Raw genomic sequence first — 21,950 nt, forward strand, 5'->3', positions numbered from 1 at the left:
GGAACAGGCCCTCCTGGGGGACTCCAGAGGTACAGAGCTATGCAGGAGTGTGCACACAAGTGTGTGTGTGCACGCGCACAGGTGGCAAAGGGGACAGAGTCGAGAACAGAGCATTCCTGTCATGTGTAACGTGTTATCAGAATTTCAACAGCAAATGAGAGTTACTTTTCAAAATTGGAAAATAACTACTTAAGTAAAAAGGTAAGATAAAAATAAAATGTTGGTACCAGAAGGAAAGCAGCAGCAGACTCACTACCTGAACCTTCAATTCCGTTGGCAGGAACAGTGCTGGAGGTTCTGGCATTCTGAGAAAATCATAAACGTCTGTAGTCATGACCCCAACATTTGACAGACAGCCACAACACGCCACGGCAGGCAGACCCCATTGACTGCCCGGGACTCGTCCAACATGAAATCCCTTTCAAACTCTGAGACGCCCAAGAACAAATAGATGAGAAAAACATCAGACAGACCCAAACTGAGGGACAGTGCCTGACTGATCTTCTCAAAACGCAACAAGGCATCTAAGACATAAAAGTCCAATGGCACAATCCTGCCATCACACACTCAGTAGTACCCAGCTGTACTGAAAACTTGTGTCCACACAAATCTTACAGTTAACGTTTATGTAACTTTATTCATAATTGCCCCAAACTGGAAGCCACCAAATGCCCTTCTGTGGGAGAACATGCAAACTAGCTGCGTAACATTGCAACACTGGGGTGTGATACAGCCATGAGAAAAAATGAGCTCTTGGCCACAAATGGCCACGAACAGCCACAGGAAACCTGAAGGCCCCTTGCTCAGAGAAGGAAGCTGGGCTCGACAGGCCACACACTGCATGAGTCCAAGCAAGTGACATTCCAGAAAAGGCAATAGTAGAGAGGCAGTAAAAAGATCAGGGGTGGCCAGGGGCTCTGGGGGAGCCCAGGGCGGTGGAGCTCTCCTGTAAACCCAGGGAACTGGACACCAGGCAGGAGCCTGATGGAACCGCACAGTGCAGCTAACAGGGAATATCTGCACTGCTACATCGACATAACCAGTGCCCCACCCAGCACAGCACGAGTCCTCAGGACACGCGGATGTAGACACAGGATGTGGGACCCTGTGCGACCTGCTCTCGTTTACTATACATCTGAAAACTTAATAGAAAACTTTTTATTACTTTCTATAAAGCTATGACAATAAAAGCTGTTTTTCCCCAGACACATGGCACGAGCAGGTACGCAGGGACAGTGGCTAACCTGCACGGGAGAGGCCACAGCCCCAGCCCCAGAGGGCCCAGAGCATACCCAGCAGCTGCCCTGCACTTCACAGGGCACCACAGCTGAGGCAAACAGTGTCTATCCCATCTTTTGTCCTTGGTGGAAGGACCACTTTGATTTCGGCCTTAGATCAGTGGCTCCAGAAATGTAGTTACCACTGCCCACCTGGAAACTGACAGATGCTTGTCTGACAGGGGTGAGGCAGAGGGAAGGTGCTACCCAGGTAGCTGCAGCTGGAACCAGAACCCAGCCAGCCCCACCCATGCCCTTTTCAAGTTACACTTTGACTCCTGGCAGTCTGCTTATGGCCCCTGAGCACACTGTGACAAGCTATCTTTTTTTTTTCTTAAAAATTTTTTTTTATTAATTAAAAAAAAAATTAACAAACAAAACAATAAGATATCATTCCATTCTACATATAAATCAGTAATTCTTTATATCATCACATAGTTGCATATTCATCATCTCTTAGAACATTTGCATCGATTTAGAAAAAGAAATAAAAAGACAACAGAAAAAGAAATAAAACGATAATAGAGAAAAAAAAATTATACATACCATATCCCTTACCCCTCACTTTCATTTACCACTAGCATTTCAAACTAAATTTATTTTAACATTTGTTCCCTCCTATTATTTATTTTTATTCCATATGCTCTACTCTTCTGTTGATATAGTAGCTAAAAGGAGCATCAGACACAAGGTTTTCACATTCACAGAGTCTCACTGTGAAAGCTGTATCATTCATTGTTCAATCATCATCAAGAAACATGGCTACTGGAACACAGCTCTACATTTTCAGGCAATTCCCTCCAGCCTCTCCACTACATTTTGAACAACAAGGTGATATCTACTTAATGAGTAAGAATAACCTCCAGGATAACCTCTCGACTCTGTTTGGAATCTCTCAGCCATTGACACTTTGTCTCATTTACTCTTCCCCCCTTTGGTCAAGAAGGTTCTCTCAATCCCTTGATGTTAATTCTCAGCTCATTCTAGGGTTTTTCTCAGTCCCTTGATGCTGAGTTTCAGCTCATTCCAGGATTTCTGTCCCATGTTGCCAGGAAGGTCCACACCTCTGGGAGTCATGTCCCACGCAGAGAGGGGGAGGGTGGTGAGACTGCTTGTCATGTTGGCTGGAGAGAGAGGCCACATCTGAGCAACAAAAGAGGCTCTCTTGGGGGTGACTCTTAGGCCTAAATTTTAAGTAGACTTGACCTATCATTTGTGGGGTTAAGTTTCATATGAACAAACCCCAAGACTGGGGGCTCAGCCTATAGCTTTGGTTGTCCACACTGCTTGTGAGAATATCAAGAATTCAACTTGGGGAAGTTGAATTTCTCCCCACTCTCACCATTCCCCGAAGGGGGCTTGCAAATACTTTTCCAGTCACTGATCAAATCATTCTAGGAATCATCGGGGCATCACTCTGGACAAACCAACAAAACCTCATGTCCTACCTGAGATTCCAAGTACTTAGGACATTCAATCAAACTATCTACATGAATTATATTAGTAAATGCTCTATTCAAAACCTAAATTTTGTAACAAATAAACATTTTTTGCTTTAGTCTCACACATAAGGTGACATTTTAAAGTATTAGTTATCATCTATTTTCTGCACCCTGCAATAATGACAATCCTTTGTTCTTATGCAAAAACATTTTTAAAATTTGTACACTGTACATTTCACTATTATTATACACTCTAGGCATTCCTAGATTGTACCATCTTGATGTTTAACATCTTTCTTTCTGATTTCATTTATGTCCCCAGCCCTCCTCCCTCTATCATTCTCACATGCAGCTTCATTCAGTGTTTTAACATAATTACATTACAGTTAGGTAGTATTGTGCTGTGCATTTCTGAGTTTTTGTATCCAGTCCTGTTGCACAGTCCGTATCCCTTCAGCTCCAATTACTCAATATCTTACCCTATTTCCATCTCCTGATGGTCTCTGTTACCAACGACATATTCCAAGTTTATTCACTAATGTCAGTTCACATCAGTGAGACCATAAAGTATTTGCCCTTTAGTTTTTGGCTAGTCTCACTCAGCATAATGTTCTCAAGGTCCACCCATGTTCTTACATACTTCATAAGTTTATTCTGTCTTAAAGCAGCATAATATTCCATTGTATGTATATATCACAGTTTGTTTAGCCACTCGTCTGTTGATGGACATTTTGGCTGTTTCCATCTCCTTGCAATTGTAAATAATGCTGCTATAAACACTGGTGTGCAAATGTCCGTTTGTGTCTTTGCCCTTAAGTCCTTTGAGTAGATACCTAGCAATGGTATTGCTGGGTCATATGGCAATTCTATATTCAGCTTTTTGAGGAACCGCCAAACTGCCTTTCACAGTGGTTGCACCATTTGACATTCCCACCAACAGTGGATAAGTGTGCCTCTTTCTCCACATTCTCTCCAGCACTTGTCATTTTCTGTTTTGTTGATAATGGCCATTCTGGTGGGTGTGAGATGATATCTCGTTGTGGTTTTGATTCGCATTTCTCTAATGGCCAGGGACGCTGAGCATCTCTTCATGTGCCTTTTGGCCATTTGTATTTCCTCTTCTGAGAAGTGTCTGTTCAAGTCTTTTTCCCATTTTGTAATTGGATTGGCTGTCTTTTTGTTGTTGAGTTGAACAATCTCTTTATAAATTCTGGATACTAGACCTTTATCTGATATGTCGTTTCCAAATATTGTCTCCCATTGTGTAGGCTGTCTTTTTACTTTCTTGATGAAGTTCTTTGATGCACAAAAGGGTTTAATTTTGAGGAGTTCCCATTTATTTATTTCTTTCTTCAGTGCTCTTGCTTTAGGTTTAAGGTCTATAAAACCGTCTCCAATTATAAGATTCATAAGATATTTCCCTACATTTTCCTCTAACTGTTTTATGGTCTTAGACCTGATGTTCAGATCTTTGATCCATTTTGAGTTAACTTTTGTATAGGGTGTGAGATATGGGTCCTTTTTCATTCTTTTGCATATGGATATCCAGTTCTCTAGGCAGCATTTATTGAAGAGACTGTTCTGTCCCAGGTGAGTTGGCCTGACTGCCTTATCAAAGATCAAACGTCCATAGATGAGAGGGTCTATATCTGAACACTCTATTTGATTCCATTGGTCAATATATCTATCTTTATGCCAGTACCATGCTGTTTTGACCACTGTGGCTTCATAATATGCCTTAAAGTCAGGCAGCGTGAGACCTCCAGCTTCGTTTTCTTTCCTCAAGATACTTTTAGCAATTCGGGGCACCCTGCCCTTCCAGATAAATTTGTTTATTGGTTTTTCTATTTCTGAAAAGTAAGTTGTTGGGATTTTGATTGGTATTGCGTTGAGTCTGTAAATCAATTTAGGTAGAACTGACATCTTAACTATATTTAGTCTTCCAATCCATGAACACGGTATGCCCTTCCATCTATTTAGGTCTTCTGTGATTTCTTTTAACAGTTTCTTGTAGTTTTCTTTGTATAGGTCTTTTGTCTCTTTAGTTAAATTTATTCCTAGGTATTTTATTCTTTTAGTTGCAATTGTAAATGGAATTCGTTTCTTGATTTCCCCCTCAGCTTCTTCATTGCTAGTGTATAGAAACACTACAGATTTTTGAATGTTGATCTTGTGACAAGTTATCTTGCTAAAACAATCTCTCTCTGATCCCTGAGGGCACCCTTCACTGTGAGAGTGATGTGGCCTCACCACCCTTACCAAGGCCCCTCCATCCTATTTCTCCTTCCTGTCTTGCTTCATCAGAATTGCAAGGCCAAAGGCATGCCTCCCGTGGATTCCAGCAGATGCCGCTACCGTTACTGCAGGGGGTGATGGCGACCCTGCACTCAAGGCTCTCACCACATCCCCAATGATTCTCCAATCTACAGTCACTTAATTTATTCTTATTTCCCTGAACCATTAAGGAACACTGACTTTAACTCAACAATCGACATCCCAGGAAAAGCTTGCTTGAGGCTGGAGGCCTTAGAGAGGGGAGAAGCAGGCAGTTCTAGGAAATGCTCCAAGTGGCAGCAAGAGGGCAACCACTGGACCCGACTGGACTCTACAGGGTTTGAGCTCAACCATTGGGGGCAGGGATGTTATTCACTGAGACGGGAAGAGCAGAGCTGGAGCAGGGGAAGGGCCTGTTTCAGCCACGCTCCGTGTGTGACACTCAAGAGGCTCTAAATGGACAAAACAGCACGGCCACTGCACGTGTTCACAGGCAACCAAACGACCTCCAGCTAGGAGCCAGACAGAGGAGTCTTCAGCACATTTCCAGATGAGAAGAGCAAGAAGACCAGAGGACGGACACTCCAAGTCCAGAAGGGAGAAACTGGAAGGAAAACAGGCACCAGAGGTCCCAAACAACTCCAAAACCCAGAAGACACACTCCATTAGATTTCAAGGTCTGAGAGTCACCTACGAATCAAGTTTTTTTCCTCCAGGCTGGCACAGTGGCAGCCCCACCCCTTCGTGCTGGTTCTAACAAAAAGGGCACCGGATAAAAGCAGATGTGGCAAGACAGGCTCACGGGGATCACCCCAAGAGCCCTGGTGACCCGACAGAGCTATTCAAACTCAGCATCCGCCCAGGGGGCTCCTCGTCATCCGGCACCTGCACTGCCCAGGCTAAGTATGGGGACCTTCTGGGGGCCAAGCAAGCAGATATCAGGCTGTGGCCCTGTAAAATCAGGAGGAATGTTTTGGAACCCACTGCCCCCCCAAACACACACACTTCTGAGTGAAGCCGCTGCAGGTGAGGACACAGACGCCAAAGGACAGAGACTGGCCGTGCCAACTGGCTGCCCGGGCAGCAGCGAGAGTTTTAGTCCCAGGGCCTTCCGCTTCTACCCAGCTCTCCAGAGGGCCAGTGGAAAGGTTTTTCTGATTGCAAATGGGATCAAGTAAAGACAGCACAGCAAGTGTGAGAAGGCAGAGGGTGCCTGTGCAAGAGCTACAGTATGCACACGGGGGCCTGGTGGCAGTGGAGGGGGAACGCCCACGTTGGGCATTCCCTGCTGGCACTGCAACTGCCTATGCAGTGCAGCCCCCATTTTACTTTCTTTTTTTTTTCCGGGTGCACAACAGACAGCTGGGAAAGCAGGAAGACCCACAGTGTTTGCTGTAGGCTGGACTGTGGACCCCAAAAGGCAAGTGCACGTCCTCACCCCGGTCCTGGGGTTGCGACCCCATTTGGAAACAGGCCCTCTGAAGATGTGATTATGACGAGGCCCAGCTGGCTTAGGGCGGCCCAACCCAACATGATTGGGATCCTTTAGAGAAGGGGGGATCTACAGATGGACCAGAGAAGGGAAGGCTGCAGGATGCTGGCAGCAGGGGTGAGAGCATGTGGCCACCAGCCAAGGCCACCGAGGTCACCCAGGGTGCCGACAATCAGCAGGAAGGAGCCTCCCCAGAAGCCCACACCTGGGCTCCGGACTTCTGGCCTCTAGAGCTTCGAGAAAGCCTCCTTCTGTAGTCCGAAGCCACTCAATTTGGGCTACTTTGTTACAGAAGTGCCAGGAACCAAGACCAAGTCTCATTCAAGTTGAGGTGTTATGTCTGAGAACAAAGCACCACCTGCTCAGAAAGTATTTAGCTCAACATGTGGAGAAGTTCAGAGGAGACCAAAGAGCTGCTGTCTAATTCTGCAAGTTCTGACTTGGTCATTAACCTGCCAGGATCTTAAAAACTGCTCGTGTCTCCTGCAGGGTTTCCCCTTAGCCCTAACTCTGGGCCACACGGAAACCCTGCTGGCCACTGCCACCGCAGTCCACCACCCACCCAGCCCAGACTCTACCCTGCCTGCCAGAGGGAAGCAACTCCCAAAAGGAGCCTCACTACCCAGTGTTCACAAGAGACCTGTGACCGGAGCAGGGCAGGGCCGCTGAGGGCTGAGAGAGGCCCAATGACAAAGTCACCGCCACCCAGAAGAGAGGAACCAACACCTCTCCAACAGAAGGTTTCCTGAGAAAGAAGGTTAAGTATGGCCAACAGAGTGTGGAGACAGTGGGAGCAACGAGGGAGAGGCTGCTGCATGATGCCAGAGCTGCCCGCAAGTGCTTGGCCAGCCAAGCCACCCAAGGGAGAAGGGAGGGTCTGAGGCCCCCACACTGGGCTCACAGCCCACCCACAGTGCCTATAAATAGAAGGGCTAGAGGGAATGGTGGAGGGAGGATGGGGAGAAGACATAGGCCAGAGTGCCGCGATCAAGGAACCCCAAGGAAGACCACGGTAGCGAGTCACACCCCAACGCCCAACACAGGGAAAGAAGGCATGGTGGGGCGAGGAGGGAGAGGGCAGCAGGGCTCGGGCTGCCTCGGGGCTGGGGCGGGGCGATGGCACTCACTGTGTATTCGGCATGCTTTTTTCCATACCATTTCATCCACTTCCTGAACTCGCGGTCCATCGTCTGCAAAAGAAGCACATGGCTGTCAGAGGCCGGGCCTTGGGGTCTCAGAGCTCGCTGCCTCCACCCTGTAGGCCCCAGCTAGCGCCTCCGTGACCCCTCACAGCTCCCTTTCCCCATCCCCTTCCCTTCCCCTCCCCACCGTGCCCCCTCTAGGTTCCCTCCCCACCCCTCCCCGTTTTGTAATGACTCCTGCAATGTCCATCCCTCCACTCCAGGATGTACCTGCAGAGTGACGCACTGGCCCAGGGGACACGTGATTAGGAGTACCCACAGGTCCCTGACTCTTGGGAATGGAGAGTCCCAAGACGCCCAGACACCTGAACCTCCGTATCTAAACACTTCCTGTGTGAGGGAGATGCCCATGCACCCGTTCCCAGACTCTGCCCTGGGCAAACGCTGGGAAGCCAGTGGCACAGTAGGCCCAAGCCCTTAACCAGAAGGAAAACGGGTGCACAGAAGACTTGCACAACTCAAGGGGTGGGGCCGAGGAGGGCAGTGTCCTTGACTCCCCACCCGAGAGGAGCACTCAGGGCTGTAGGGAGGCTCCAGGAGCGGCTCTGTGCTCCCTGCAACCACGCCCCCCCAAAGTGCCCTTTGCAGCCCCCTCTGCTCTGCACTCCTGGCTCCCTGCCTGGACCTTCTCTTTCAGAGACTCTGCAATCCCAGAGGCCTTTCTTTGATGCAAGAGAACCAACTGAGCCAGGCTGTACACCAGGCACCTGCACCAGAGGCTGCTGCCTGTAGAGGACACTTTTAAGCGGCAGCCACCACACCCTCTGGAGACGCCAACAGAGTGGAGCCTGCACATCCAAGAGCAGGATGTCGACTTCCCTATTCTAGAACTCCAGCTGCTCCAGGGATATGGCTAAAATATGAGTAGACGCTACGTAAAATGGGGCCCAAACACTGAAAACCAAACGATACTCATCTGGCCTCCCAGGCAGCTCCGCCAGGGCTCAAGCACCCTTGTCACCCGGCTGAAGGCCGCTTCTCTCACCCGGCACTTGGATGGGCTGCTGATAGCAGGCACCTACCCTGACCACGTGAGCAGCTGCCCAAAGTCCTCAGGAAGTGTTTTCAACCCAGAGGACCTGTCCGTCCAGCGCCCACCCGGTGTGGCAAAGCCCCTAGTGGGGAAAGCGGCTGCCGAGGGTGCACACAGCCTCCCCACTCTAACAACTCTCACTTTCTTTACCTAAAGGAGGGGACCTGACTTACTGGAGAAAAGGAGGACAATGAGCCTGGATGTCAGAGCACTGGGCAGAGCACAGTGGCTCAGCTTACAGACAGGATGCACCCAAAGCCCCTGTGTGAAGCCTTTCATGCCAATTAAGGCTAGAAATGGCCTGGTGCAGGCCAGTGCCTCTCCAAGTCACTCACCTCTGCGTACTTGGCTGGGATATCAGCTTTCTCGACGCCATAGTGATGTTTGCAGTTGGTGGCCGCGGCGACCTGGAGCACGACCTGGCCCACACCTTCAACCAGAGAGAGAAGCATCATCAGACACAAGGTTACACCCAGGACAGAACACAGCCCACTGGAGGGCCAGGGACGAATCGGCACGGGCCTGTTGGGCACAGGCAGAGCCCCCAACACTACTCCGGTCCCAGCAGAACCACCCGTGGAGGAACGTTGTTCCAACAGCCTGTCGCCAACCTCGGACAGCATTCCACGGCCCCCACGCCTGGGACCCACCCCTCCGCTACAGGCCTCGACCCACCCACATGGTCCCAACCAACCCTGTGGAGCAGACACGTGCTGCCAAACACACTACATCACAAACCTGAGGGAACCCTCGCTCTGTGCAGTGTCAGCTGTGGTCTGGGACCAGGGTGGGGGCAACAGAACCCACAGCAAGTGAGCTAAGCCTCCACCATCACATCATAGCATGGCAGGCAGCCCAGCAAGCACATGGAGAGCCTCACAACCATCCAGACAGCCAGACGTCCAGGCCGGACCTCACACCCATCCAGACACCAGGACATCAAGGCTGGGCCTCAAGCCTGTCCAGACACCCAGATGTCCAAGGTTTCTGGGTGAGAGGCGAGAGCCAGAGACTGTTAGTGTTTAGATGGAAGGCATGTGGGGATGGCTTTGTAAACAAGGCTCTCCTTTGCCTTTCAGGTAACGTGTGGCCACTTCATTTTCCACACTGAATAAAACCTGTTCCAATAATGAGAAGCACATCATTCAGAAACGTGGAGGCATGTGCCAAGGCTGATGAGACCTACCGGGGGCCAGGGTGGGAGATGGGGAAGAGTGGGCTGTGGGGTGCTTGCTTGGCTTTTTATATTTACCTCATTGCAAGAACTGACTTACATCACAGCATATTCTCATTAAAACACAAACTGTACCCTTAGGAAGACCTTAAAGCCAATAATGACATCACCAAGGAGGACATCTTTCTTTTTGCCCCAGGGGGCTGACACCCCAAGCACCCACACTCCGCCAAGTAGAAAGGACTCTAAAGACACAAGCAGGAGGTCTGAGCCTGTGCTGGCACCAGAATAGCTCGGAATCACTGCTAAGACCTTGACTGCTGGTTGGAAGGGTGGAGCCTGGTGGTATGAGGTTTCTGAGATCTCAAGAGGGGGTCAGGCTCAGTGGGAAGGGGCAGACCTAAGCCAGGGGTGGTGGACCTCGACAAGGATCAGAGTGACATAGAAGAATGAAGGAGAAGCCCCTGGAAGACAAGCCCCTTCCAGCTGCTGGACGCCCTTCAAGCCGCCTCATTGTTTTGCGTTAAAAGCTGCCCCAAGGAATTCAACTTCTCCAAGTTGAATTCTTGATATTCTCACAAGTAGTGTGGACAACCAAAGTTATCGGCTGAGGCCCCAGTCTTAGGGTTTGTTCAGATGAAACTTAACCCTGCAAAGGATAGGTCAAGTCTACTTAAAATTTAGGCCTAAGAGTCACCCCCAAGAGAGCCTCTTTTGTTGCTCAGATGTGGCCTCTCTCTCCAGCCAACACAACAAGCAAACTCACCACCCTCCCCCTGTCTACGTGGGACATGATGCCCAGGGGTGTGGACCTTCCTGGCAACATGGGACAGAAATCCTGGAATGAGCTGAGACTCAGCATCAAGGGATTGAGAAAAACCCTAGAATGACCTGAAACTCAGCATCAAGGGATTGAGAAAACCTTCTTGACCAAAAGGGGGAAGAGTGAAATGAGACAAAGTGTCGATGGCTGAGAGATTCCAAAAGAGTCGAGAGGTTATCCTGGAGGTTACTCTTACACATTAAGTAGGTATCACCTTGTTAGTCAATATGTAGTGGAGAGGCTGGAGGAACTGCCTGAAAATGTAGAGCTGTGTTCCAGTATCCATGTTTCTTGATGATGATTGAATAATGATTTCACAATGTGACTGTGTGATTGTGAAAACCTTGTGTCTTATGCTCCTTTTATCTACTATGTCAACAGATGAGTAGAACATATGGAATAAAAATAAATAATAGGGGAAACAAATGTTAAAATAAATTTACTTTGAAATGCTAGTGATCAATGAAAGTGAGGGGTAAGGGGTATGGTATGTATAATCTTTTTTTTTCTGTTATCGTTTTATTTCTTTTTCGGTTGTCTTTTTCTTTTTCTGAATTGATGCAAATGTTCTAAGAAATTATGAATATGCAACTATGTGATGATATTGAGAATTACTGATTATATATGTAAAACGGAATGATATGTTAATGTTTTTGTCTGTTTGCTCTTAATTTTTTAAAATTAATAATAAAAAAAAAAGCTGCCCCAAGGAAGCACAGCACATGCGTGGGGAGCTTGGTTTAGAAACAGATCAAGAAACTGACCCTCCCTGGTTAGGGTCCAGGACACTGACAAAGAAACATGTTCTACTCAGGATCCAAGTCTCCCATGAAGAGACCCAGGCAAGAGGCCCCAGCCAAGCTTACCACTCCCCAAGTCGACAAATAGGTCATCCTCAGTCATCTTGATCTCATCGATCATCTGGGCCACCAGGTCGAAGGAGGTCTCCCCATACACCTCTGGGGAGAAGGGCTCATAGTTGTTGAGCTTCTCCGGGTCCGTCACGGAGTGGTTGTAGACCTGCTGCAGGATGTGCCGGAGGAGCCCATTGGATGGCCGTGTGTTCAGTTTCATGGGCTGGGTGGTTCCCTTCCACTAGGGGCAAAAGGCAGCAAGGAACCAGTCAAAGGCGTCCCCCGTGCCTCACACTGAGGACAATGTCTCTGTCCCCATGCAGGGAGAATGTTGGTGTGGTATGTGTGAACATGTGTGAACAAATGTGGTACACATGAGCATGTAGGTGTGCCCACATTAGCGGGTGTGGAATATGCACACATGTGAGTATGGTATGCATGAATGCATGTGTGCGCACAGGAGTGCCCATGAGTGGGTATGGGATGCACATGTGTGAGAGTGTGGTATGCATGTGGGTGTGCTGTGTGGTATGATAAGTATGTGCACACGTATGTGTGGCATATGAATACATGTGAGCAAGTGGGGTTCACATGAGCACATGAGTGTGTGACGTGTGTGTGCCCCTTCCCTTGGGCTGTATCAGCTGACAACAGGGGAGGGAGAGGAGAGGATACTCTCACCACCCCTTGCTCTGGGGCCCGCTCAGGTGCCATCTCATATAGTTTCTAACCCAACAACCATCTTTCCTATAAAAAGCAAACAGAACTCAGCTTGGGAATCGGCTCCTCTGCATGTGGGGACCCTGGTGGGGTGGATGTCCCGCTCCCTGCGGGACAACAGGGCTCGCTAAGTCCTGTGAACCCAGGACTCTGGCCTCAAAAAGGCTGCCATGGACTGAGATCCTACTGGGGAGGAGGGATCCACAAGAAGCACAGGGCGTGATGACTGTTTTGCAGCTCTCTGACATCACCGGCCCTGCTACATCTCACCCCGGGAGGGAGAGCACAGCCCACATTCCCTTCAAGTAGTGGCCCAGAGCCATGCGGCCATCCCAGCAGGCGCACACTGCATCCAGATCAGGGCACTTCAAGGAGTGGCACTGATCAACCCAGGTCCACTTACAGCCAGGTATGACAGCACACTGCCCCATGGGGAGCCTACCTGCATTCAAGACAATGCTCACCCACACCACAGGTTCAGCCACACCGCAGCGGAGGCCACAGAATCCTTGCCACTGACATTCAGATCTGATGGCATAGCCGGGGTAGCCGCTCTGAACACACACCCCTCACCCACAGCCCACAGAAATCTCAGGCCATGCACTGAGTCCCCAGGGACACAGGAGCAGAGGTCTGCATATGTAGAGACTCTGTCCATGTGTGCTGCCCTCATCACAGCTGCTTCAGGGGAGCTCAGGAGTGCCCGACTTGGAAATGAGCCTCGCTGCCATGGATAACACTGATCTTCTGAGGACACCCCTGCCCAGCCCAACTGGGCCTGCAACCAGCCATTCTCAGCCCTCGGCTCTACAATGGACCAGTGGGGAGATTTCCAGAACCCTGGCTCCTGGACATAGGAACATTCCTGGTCTGGGTGAGGAGCCACAGCTAGCCCTGGTGAAAGCTACCAAGGTGATGATGATGAGTACCCGAGGCGGGGGCCTGGGAGGCAGAGGCACCTACCAGCTGGTGGATGCTGTCAATGGCCCGGTTGTACTTGTCACAGAGCCTCTGCATGCTTTCGAAGCTGAAAAAGGCAAGGGAAAGGCACTGGTCACTTCCAAGCTCAGCAGCAGTCATTGAGCAGTGAAGAAAGGGAGGGGACGGCCTGGATGACAGAGGTCAGGGCCAGTGGGACAAGCTTGAGTGTGGAGGACAGTAAGAGTTTCTGCATGAAGCAGGCATCATCAGCTTGGAGGCTGTGAGTGAACTTCAGGACAGAGCTGCCTGGCCTTGTAACTGAGAAATTAAGAATTTACAAGAGACTATGATTACTGAATCATCATATAGATCTTTTTCTTTCTGTATTACAGAGTAAGCAGAAGTTAATACCTGAAATTACTTAATCTCAACTAGTCATGTCCCTATTTACAGATACCTCACCCTAGTTTACAACTCAAATGGTGTCTGTGGCCTGGTCCCAACCCTTTGTGTGCTTGATATTGTACTGGTCACAGCTCCATTCCCATTTGTTTAAATCCATAAAAACCCTAAACTTCTCAGACTCAGGTTTTGGGCCACCACACTGTCTGCTCTCCTGCTCCGTGCATATCAGTAAACTTTTTCTTTCTTTGGAACGGCGGTGTCAGAGAGTGGCCCTGGTGTATACTGGGCAGAGAGCCCACAGTTTTCATCCAGCGTCACCCTCACAGATCAAACTGAGAGCAAAGGCTTCAGGTAAGGAAAAGGGCTTTACACAAGCAATAAGTAAGGAAAGACTGCCGCGTGGGACCGAGGCAGGACCCTCACCTCTGGGTACAGCACGGTCCCCAGCATAAGCAGACCTACCTGTACCTCAGAAGGTCTTCCATTCCCCTGTGGTGGTTTGAAACTATTTTACTGCAAAGCCATCATCTCACCCCTGCACTGGTCTGAAACTATTATGTACCCCAGAAAAGTCAAGTTGTAATCCTGATCCAATCTTGTGGGGGCAGCCATTTCTTTTAACCCTGATCAATATTGTAGGGCAGAAACTTTTGGTTAGATTATCACCATGGAGATGTGACGCACCCAACTGTGGGTGTGACCTGTTGATTAAATGGAGATGTGACTCCACCCATTCAAAGTGGGTCTTGATTGGTTTATTAGAGACCTTTAAAAGGGGAAACATCTTGGAGAAACCTCAGACGCAGATGCTTAAAAATCAGTTGCTTCAGAGCTGACAGAGATACAGATGTTTGGGGGTGCTTGGAGTGCTGACAGAGAGAGCAGTTGTTAGACGCGGAAGGAGCCTAGCAGACATTACCATGTGCCTTCCCATGAGATGTTAAGCTAGCTGGAACCCAGAGTTGTGTCCCAGAGGAGCTAAATGAAGGTCCACAGATGCTTAGAGAGGAAACCACTGGTATCAGAAGATGGCAGCAATAGAACTGGGAACAAGGGTGAGCAGATGCCAGCCTTCCCAGCTGACAGAGCTGTTTCAGATGGCATCAGTCTTTTTTGAGTGAAGGTATCCTCTTGTTGGTGCCTTAATTTGGACATTTTCATGGACTTAGAACTGTAAACTTGCAATTTAATAAGTTCCCTTTATAAAAGCCATTCAATTTTTGGTATATTGCATTCTGGCAGCTTCATAAACTAATAACACCCCCTACCTCAAGGCCCCCCAGCCTTATACCTGTCTCAAATGGGAGGGACCCCCAGCAGCTCTGGGGCTTGCTCACACGCAGACGCCTGCAGGAAGGGTATGCAGAGCCTTCCTCCTTCTGTACTGGCGCAGTTCCTGCTTATTGGAACTTTTAAAAATGCTCTGAGTCAGCCAACCAAAAAGGTACTGGGATTCTCCCACTTGATTGTTTTCACTTCAGGGTGTTACTTTCTAGATTAACATCCTTCACTCTCTAGGGGATAGTTCGGTTGGACAAACCCAGGGTAAGCACCCCTGGTTGGATATCATGAACCCGGAAAGATTCCTGAGACTGCAGAGACAGAGACCCTGGGGGACCCAGCGAGTTGGTATCAGCAGCAGGAGGCATGAGTCCCGGGCAGAGGTGTGGAGCATGTGCTCCCTACAGGGCAATGTCCACCAGCCTGGCCTGGGGGCAGCTGCAGGACCAGGAGGTGACCCAACAAGCAGGCTTAGCCACCCCCAGTCACAAGAGCTTCTGGGGTATGAGGGATGAAACCAGAAAGTCAGGCCTGCAGCAGGGCTCACCCCACCCGGGTACCAAGACATCTTCCTGGGACACCTCATTTATCCTTCCATGCTACAGGTCACAGATCTACAGAAAGGGGATGATCATACTTGTTCTGCTCACCTCACAAGGTTATCAAAGTTTACCAAAAAAATACAAGAGGATTAGACCACACTTAATCATCACACTAACTTGGTCTTCACTGGGGGTGAGTCTGTCCCCAGGAGACATCGAGTATTATCTAGGGACATTTGTGGCTGTCACTGCTGGGGTAGGGGTGCTGCTGGTATCAAGTGAGGAGAGCCCAGAACATCCCATCCCAGAGAATGGCCCAGTGGTAAGTGCTAAGTATATGCGCTATGCAGAAGCAAGGGCTACGCCAGGGCTCCTTTCCATGCCACCTGCACACAAGAGCTAGGTGGGCTCCTCTCCTGGCACAACGCCAGAAGGCTGGGAGTGGTTTCAGCGATGCTGGCTGAACAAACAGCTCCTCCTGACACATGCTCACATAGGGAAGAATTGTCCCATGGATCCCTAAGCCCCTGAAACCCACCAGCCCCAGTTTCCTCTAGACCACTTGTTATCTGCCCTCACCCTTTACCTCCAGCCCAACATGTGACCTGAGACTTGCTCCTTCCCTTCCCAATAGAAGCAAAGAACTGAACTCAAGCCAGTACTCAACATGACAGGTAAACAACTTCCCCAAGTAGCTGGAGATGAAAGAACAAGAGAATACAAGAACTGAAAGGAGGTAAGGCGAAGGACAAGATGAGACCAAAGCAAAAGATAAGTAGAAGGAGCAGAAGCGGGTAGAAATTGACAGCTTCTAAGAATACAATGCAAAGAAACAGGAAACGCATGGGTGGGAGTCAGCTTCACTGCATTCTGGAGGAACTAAGTACAAGTGTGGTCCACAAGGAGCCGAGGTCGGGCTGAAGGGGAATTTTAGTCCCTCTCTTAGGGAAGCACCAGGCAAGGCAGGGGTGGTGGAAACTGAAATCACGTCCCTGCCATCATCATCCCACGACATTGGAGAGTTTGTGAGCAAGACAAGTGCAGAACGGAGGCTGGGTGAGATGCCAATCCAGAACTTCTTGTTGCACTGATTTACTTGTTTAATTTTACACAGGCAGGCACCGGGAACCGAACCCGGGTCTCCAGCACGGCAAGCGAGGACTCTGCCTGCTAAGCCACCGTGGCCCGCCCTGGCTTGCATTTTATTCTGAAGTTCACGGGAGGAAACGAAATCTCACTGCTCAGCACTTTTTATTTCCTTCTCTTCCCAATTCTGCAACAGACTCACAGCCCCAAGTGCCCTGGAGAGAGCATTTCCTGGAAGGACATGCGACGGCAAAAGCCCAGAGAGACACGGGGGAACACATAGCAGCTGGCCCTGTCCTGCAGCCACCCTGGGAGGCACACAGCTGTCGCAGCAGTTCCGGCCCTGCCTTCTCCTGGCTCTGTGGGGCAGACGCCCTCATGCTCACTCTCCACTGCTCTCCCAGCCTCAGAACTTCTCCCAAACTTTCTGAGCCCATGGCTCAAAAAGGGGAAAGAACATTGAGCAAATGCCTACAGGTCTGATTGCAAAACGTCTTGAAAAACTCACTGTTAAAGGTCAGTCAAAGAAGCACCAAATCCACAAAGGTATGGCCTACGTGAGAAAACAGCTTGACTACAGAATGACTTTGAAAGGTTCAGCACTGGCATCCACCTCACCCTGAAGGGGCAGGGATCGCTTCTCATGAAGGGCTGTCTGGCAAGTGCAGACCACCAGATGGCCAAAGGAGACACCTGAGCCTCCTGGCGCCCGAGTGGGCCCTCTAAATCTCCAAGAGTCCCACAGCTCGCTACAAGGGGTGAACATAATCCACTTGTTTAGAAAGTACCAACTGCTAACTAAATGGGGAGGTGGGAGAGAGGCCAGCAGAGAGTTTTCAGTGAAGCTGAAAACACTGACCAGCACATGAAATATAAATGTGAAATTGGGGTGAGGACACCTGGGTGCTGTGCCTGAAGGTAGGCCTTTCGGGGGAAATCTGGCCCTTACTCCTTGTCCAGAAGGGGTCACCCGAGCTCCCACTGCCCTTCAGAAGGGTGGCTGTGTTGACTTCAGGCCTCCCAGACACACACACAGGCAGGAGCATGGAATGTCTCCGAGCTTTCTCAAGAAAAACATAAAGATTCCAGGGAGGCATTCCAGAGACCGCCTCGCCCTTCTCCACCCACAGTCTCTCCTCTGAGATCAGGGAATGTGCAGGAGGAAAGCTGGGGAAGTAGCCAAAGGTCTACAGACACAGTTACTGACTAGGCCCCAAGCAGACGTAAACTAGGCTGGCCAAAGGGCCTGAGGTTGCCTTCAGGCAGGAACAGTGACTTCTGGCACTCACTGGCTATAAAAAGAGCAATTACTAACTCAGGGTAATCTCACACATACCAATTCAAGTTTCTCTGACGTGGATTCCAATTATGGCCTCACTCGGACAGCCTTTGCCAATGTTTGGTCAACATTCCCTACCAAAATAACTTTATGGAAACTACAGCCAACTCTAAAAGGAAATTTCAGATCAGCTTGCACCATCTAAGAATAACTAATTATAGGCTGGGTCTCCGCAGAGCGCGCCAGCCTGTCCTCAGTGGAGGATTAGACCCAGGCAGAATTCCACTTACCTTTTGGTATCATAGTCAATTAAAACATAATTTTCCATAGCGAGCTTGAGATCTGGGATTTCTTCACAGACCCATCTGAAACGGGAACACAGAAACAACAGTGAATATTATTCATTAGTAAAGCTCCAGCTTTTTCTCTCAATTCTCTTAAACACTGTTTACCATCCAATATAAAAACAAAAATCCTCATTACTGGACTCCAAATGTGAAGCCAAGAAGAGAGGCATTACTCCAGAACAAGTGGTATAAAGTCTCAGAACTCAGGAGGTGTTTGAGCTGCTTAGGAGTGACATCCTAAAATTCAATATCAGTCACAGGAGTGAAGTGAACTCACACAGTATATAGCTTGGAATAGCGATTATCTCAAATCAGAACACGTGCAAAGCAATGAATTTACAAGAAACTAAAGACAACTATTAATTGAAGAACTACCCAAGCCTGAGACCAACAACAGAGCTTCTCCAACAAACACACTGCAGCAAGGCAAAAAGATGGAAGGGAACCTTCACATTAAAAGAAATCTGGAAAAATGTCTGAACCAATCGCAGAATACAAACCTTATTGGATCCCAATACAATCCGTCTCGGAAAAAAACGTGTGAAAGAGGGAGCATCACCACAGACCTTACAAATTATAGAAGGAAAATAAGGGATGTGATGAAAAATAGTATGCTGATAAATTCAACAGCTTAGATGAAATTAACAAATTCCTTAAAATACATAAACTGCCAAAACTGACACAAAAAAGAATTAGAACATCTGAACAGCCCAACACCTATTAAAAAGCTTTATTTTCTATACCAATACCTTCCCACAAAGAAACCCCCAGGGCCAGGTGGCTTCCCCAGGGAACTCCACCAAACACACAGGAAGCGCTAACACCGTTTCAAGAGCTCCAGGAGGCCAGAACTGCTCTGATACCAAAACTGCACAAGCCCATTCTGAGAAAGGAAATCCACAGCCCAGTATCCGTCGGGAACACAGGCATAAAAATCCTTACAAGTCCTGTAACAGCAAATCAAGTCCAGCAGTACATCACTACCAAGTGCAGTTTATTCCAGGAACAAGGTATCTAACATTCTAAAATCAACTTCTGTCCTTCACTTCATTAACAGAGTAAAGGAGGAAAACACGGTACGATTGTGTTAGCAGATGTGGAAAAGCAGGTGACAAAAGTCAATACCAAGAAGTAGAATGAAATGTCCTCAACCTGAAGACCCGCACAGGGCCTGTCATTAAACCTGCTCGGCTTTACAAGCTGGCTCTGTAGGCTCTGCAATAGGGGCACAGGAAGGAGAGGAGGGGGCCGCGACTGGAGAGGAAAGACACCACTGGCCCCTGCCACATGGCCACATGTTACCCCGTCACTTCTCTCAACAGCAGCTCTAACCAGTTTCCCAATATTCCACCATACCTTTCCACCCCAAACTCCCCTGCTGCCTCCACATGACCTCCTAGCCACCAGGTATACAATACCCCTATCTCAGGGGGCGGTCTCAGACCCAGGGGACTCTTCCAAACTCAAAGGCACCAGGGCTGGCTGAGTAGTGCCTTCCTTGGAGGCCCGAACTTCAGTTTCACAGGACCCCTCCTCTGGGCTTTGGTACATACAACGCCTTACTCTGCTCACTCAGTCTTAAGCTGCTTCCTGAAGGTGAGGTCTCTATGATACCAGAGAGTTCTCTCTTTACTCTCCAGTTACACAGTTAACTTTCCATCTAGTTAAAAATTCTTTACTATCAACTCTCAGTCCAAATACACCTGTGGTGTCTGTCCAGATATCTGATAGATACAGAAATTTATGAAAAACCTGTATCTTACACCATTCTGTAGATGAAATACTGAGCAATCTTCTGCAAAGACTTGGAGGAGGCAAGGCTGTCACACAGCTCCTTTATGACACTGCATTAGAAGTTCTAGCCAGTGTAATGTGGCAAGAAAAACAGTGTTAAGACCAGAGAAGAAAACATAACACTCTCTTTGTTCACAGACACACGATTCCAAATGAAGAAAATCCTAGGGAACTTACAGAAAAGCTACTAGAAGGTAAATGAATTTAGCAAGGTTGACAGATACAAGATCAACATGCAAAATAAACCCTATTTACATATGTTAGCAACAATGAACTAAAAACAAAAAATGTACCTACTAAAACTATGGACTATAAAAAAAACAAAAATTTTAAATGCTACTTAAAATAACATTAAAAACACAAATACTTTTAAAGAAAGAAAGAAAGATAAAGAGATATGTTCATGGAATAGAAGACTCAATACATTAAAATGTCACTTCTGCCCAAACTGATTTATAACTTCAAAGCAGTTTCAATAAAAAATTTACAGACATTTTTGAAGAAACAGACAAGCCAATTCTAAAATTTATATACAAAGGTAGAGAATCTAAAATAGTCAAAATCTATTTTGGAAAAGAATGAGAATGGTGGAAGAGTTACACTACCTAACTCTTGAGACTTAATATAAATCAGGACAATATGGTGTTGGCGTGTAGAGGAACAAATAGATCAATGACAGGATACAGAGAGCAGAAGTAAGACTAACATTTAAAGAAACGATTTTAGACAAAAGCCTGAAAACGATTAATTCGATGAGGGAAGGCTTCCTCACATGATGCTAGAATAGCAATAACAGGTGGAAGAGAGGAAAGCTTGACCTACCTTATAACACAAACAAAATTAGTTTGTAATTGATCTTAAACGTCAATGCAAAAGCTAAAACCACAAAGCTTCTTGAAGAAAACATAGGGAAATGTCCTTGTGATTCTGGATATGATCCAGAAAGATTTCTACTTGTGAAAAGACACAGTGAAAACCACAATGATATACCATGACACAGGATATAGTATCTGACAAACCACTTACATCCGAACATACAAAGAACTTTCGTAACTTAATAATAGTAAAACACACAACTCATTTATTAAAAATAGCCAAAAGTCAGTCTCCTATAAAAGGAATGGGGCTCCTTGCAGAGAGGGGTGATCCTAAGGCAGGGGCGCAGAGAGAACAAGATGAACCAGAGCCCACTGTGGCCCCAGGAGGAGAGGAAGTGCTCGTGGAGAGGCTGGGCTCGCCTAAGGACAGAGCTCCCAGTTTTAACAAAACAGTGAAGGTCTTAGTGGGTTAAAACCAGGGGACCAGGTGCATGTCCATGCTGGCACAGCACTTCCTTATACAAGAGTTCTGGGTAATGCATGCAGAAAGAATGAGGGACTTTGGAAGCCAGTCACAACCTCATACCAATTCACTGCTACAGAGCCTCAAAGTATCTTCCTGCCCCCAGCCCAAAAATGGATCAGTTACAAAGGGAGTCCTGGTGGGTAGCACCTTAAACAGCTGGACGAGCTGGCACAGCCACAGGGAGACACGCTGGAAGGACACAGACAGCACTTCCATGGATTCCTACCAAATGTACAGCCTCGACATGACCATGAGAACGTGTCAGACAAACCCAGATGGAAAGTCAAGGCCATGAAAGCCAAGAAAAGACTGAAGAATTGGCCTGGACTCAAAGAGCTAAAAAGATGTGGCAACTACATGCCATGTGGAACCCCAGATTTGATCCTGGCGGTGAACAAGGGTCTAAATGGAAAGCGTAGTGAAGCCCAAATAACAACCACAGTACAGTTACAGAATCCCATCACTGTGAGATGTGCAGTTTACCAATTAAACTAGGACTATGCCGGATGCTAACAGCAGGGAAAGCTGGGGTAGTACAGGAACTCTATACTATCTCTACAACTTTTCTCTAAGTCTAAAATCATTTCAACACAAGAAGTTTTGTTTTTTGAAGGCAAAAAATTTGCCAGGGACATCACAAAGGAAGACAGAAGAATGTAC

At 48.0% G+C, this 21,950-nt stretch overlaps 1 protein-coding gene across 9 annotated transcripts in view; it reads right to left on the reverse strand.

Moving 5' to 3' along the window:
* The window catches only part of DOT1L (DOT1 like histone lysine methyltransferase), a 105,293-nt gene that overhangs the window by 58,924 nt on the left and 24,419 nt on the right, over positions 1–21,950 (reverse strand). For 6 of the 9 annotated variants that reach the window (XM_077121248.1, XM_077121249.1, XM_077121251.1 and 3 more), the window contains 5 exons: positions 18,096–18,170; positions 13,255–13,318; positions 11,584–11,812; positions 9,056–9,150; positions 7,641–7,675 (listed from right to left, as the gene is read on the reverse strand). In XM_077121248.1, coding sequence (XP_076977363.1) covers positions 7,641–7,675; positions 9,056–9,150; positions 11,584–11,812; positions 13,255–13,318; positions 18,096–18,170 — 498 coding nt within the window. Of the gene's footprint in view, positions 1–7,612; positions 7,676–9,055; positions 9,151–11,583; positions 11,813–13,254; positions 13,319–18,095; positions 18,171–21,950 lie in introns of those variants that run through there. The other 3 variants (XM_077121245.1, XM_077121253.1, XM_077121252.1) reach the window with 3 other exon arrangements.

The sequence above is a fragment of the Tamandua tetradactyla genome, chromosome 11 (genome assembly GCF_023851605.1).
Source record: "Tamandua tetradactyla isolate mTamTet1 chromosome 11, mTamTet1.pri, whole genome shotgun sequence".
In the NCBI taxonomy this organism is placed as follows: domain Eukaryota; kingdom Metazoa; phylum Chordata; class Mammalia; order Pilosa; family Myrmecophagidae; genus Tamandua; species Tamandua tetradactyla.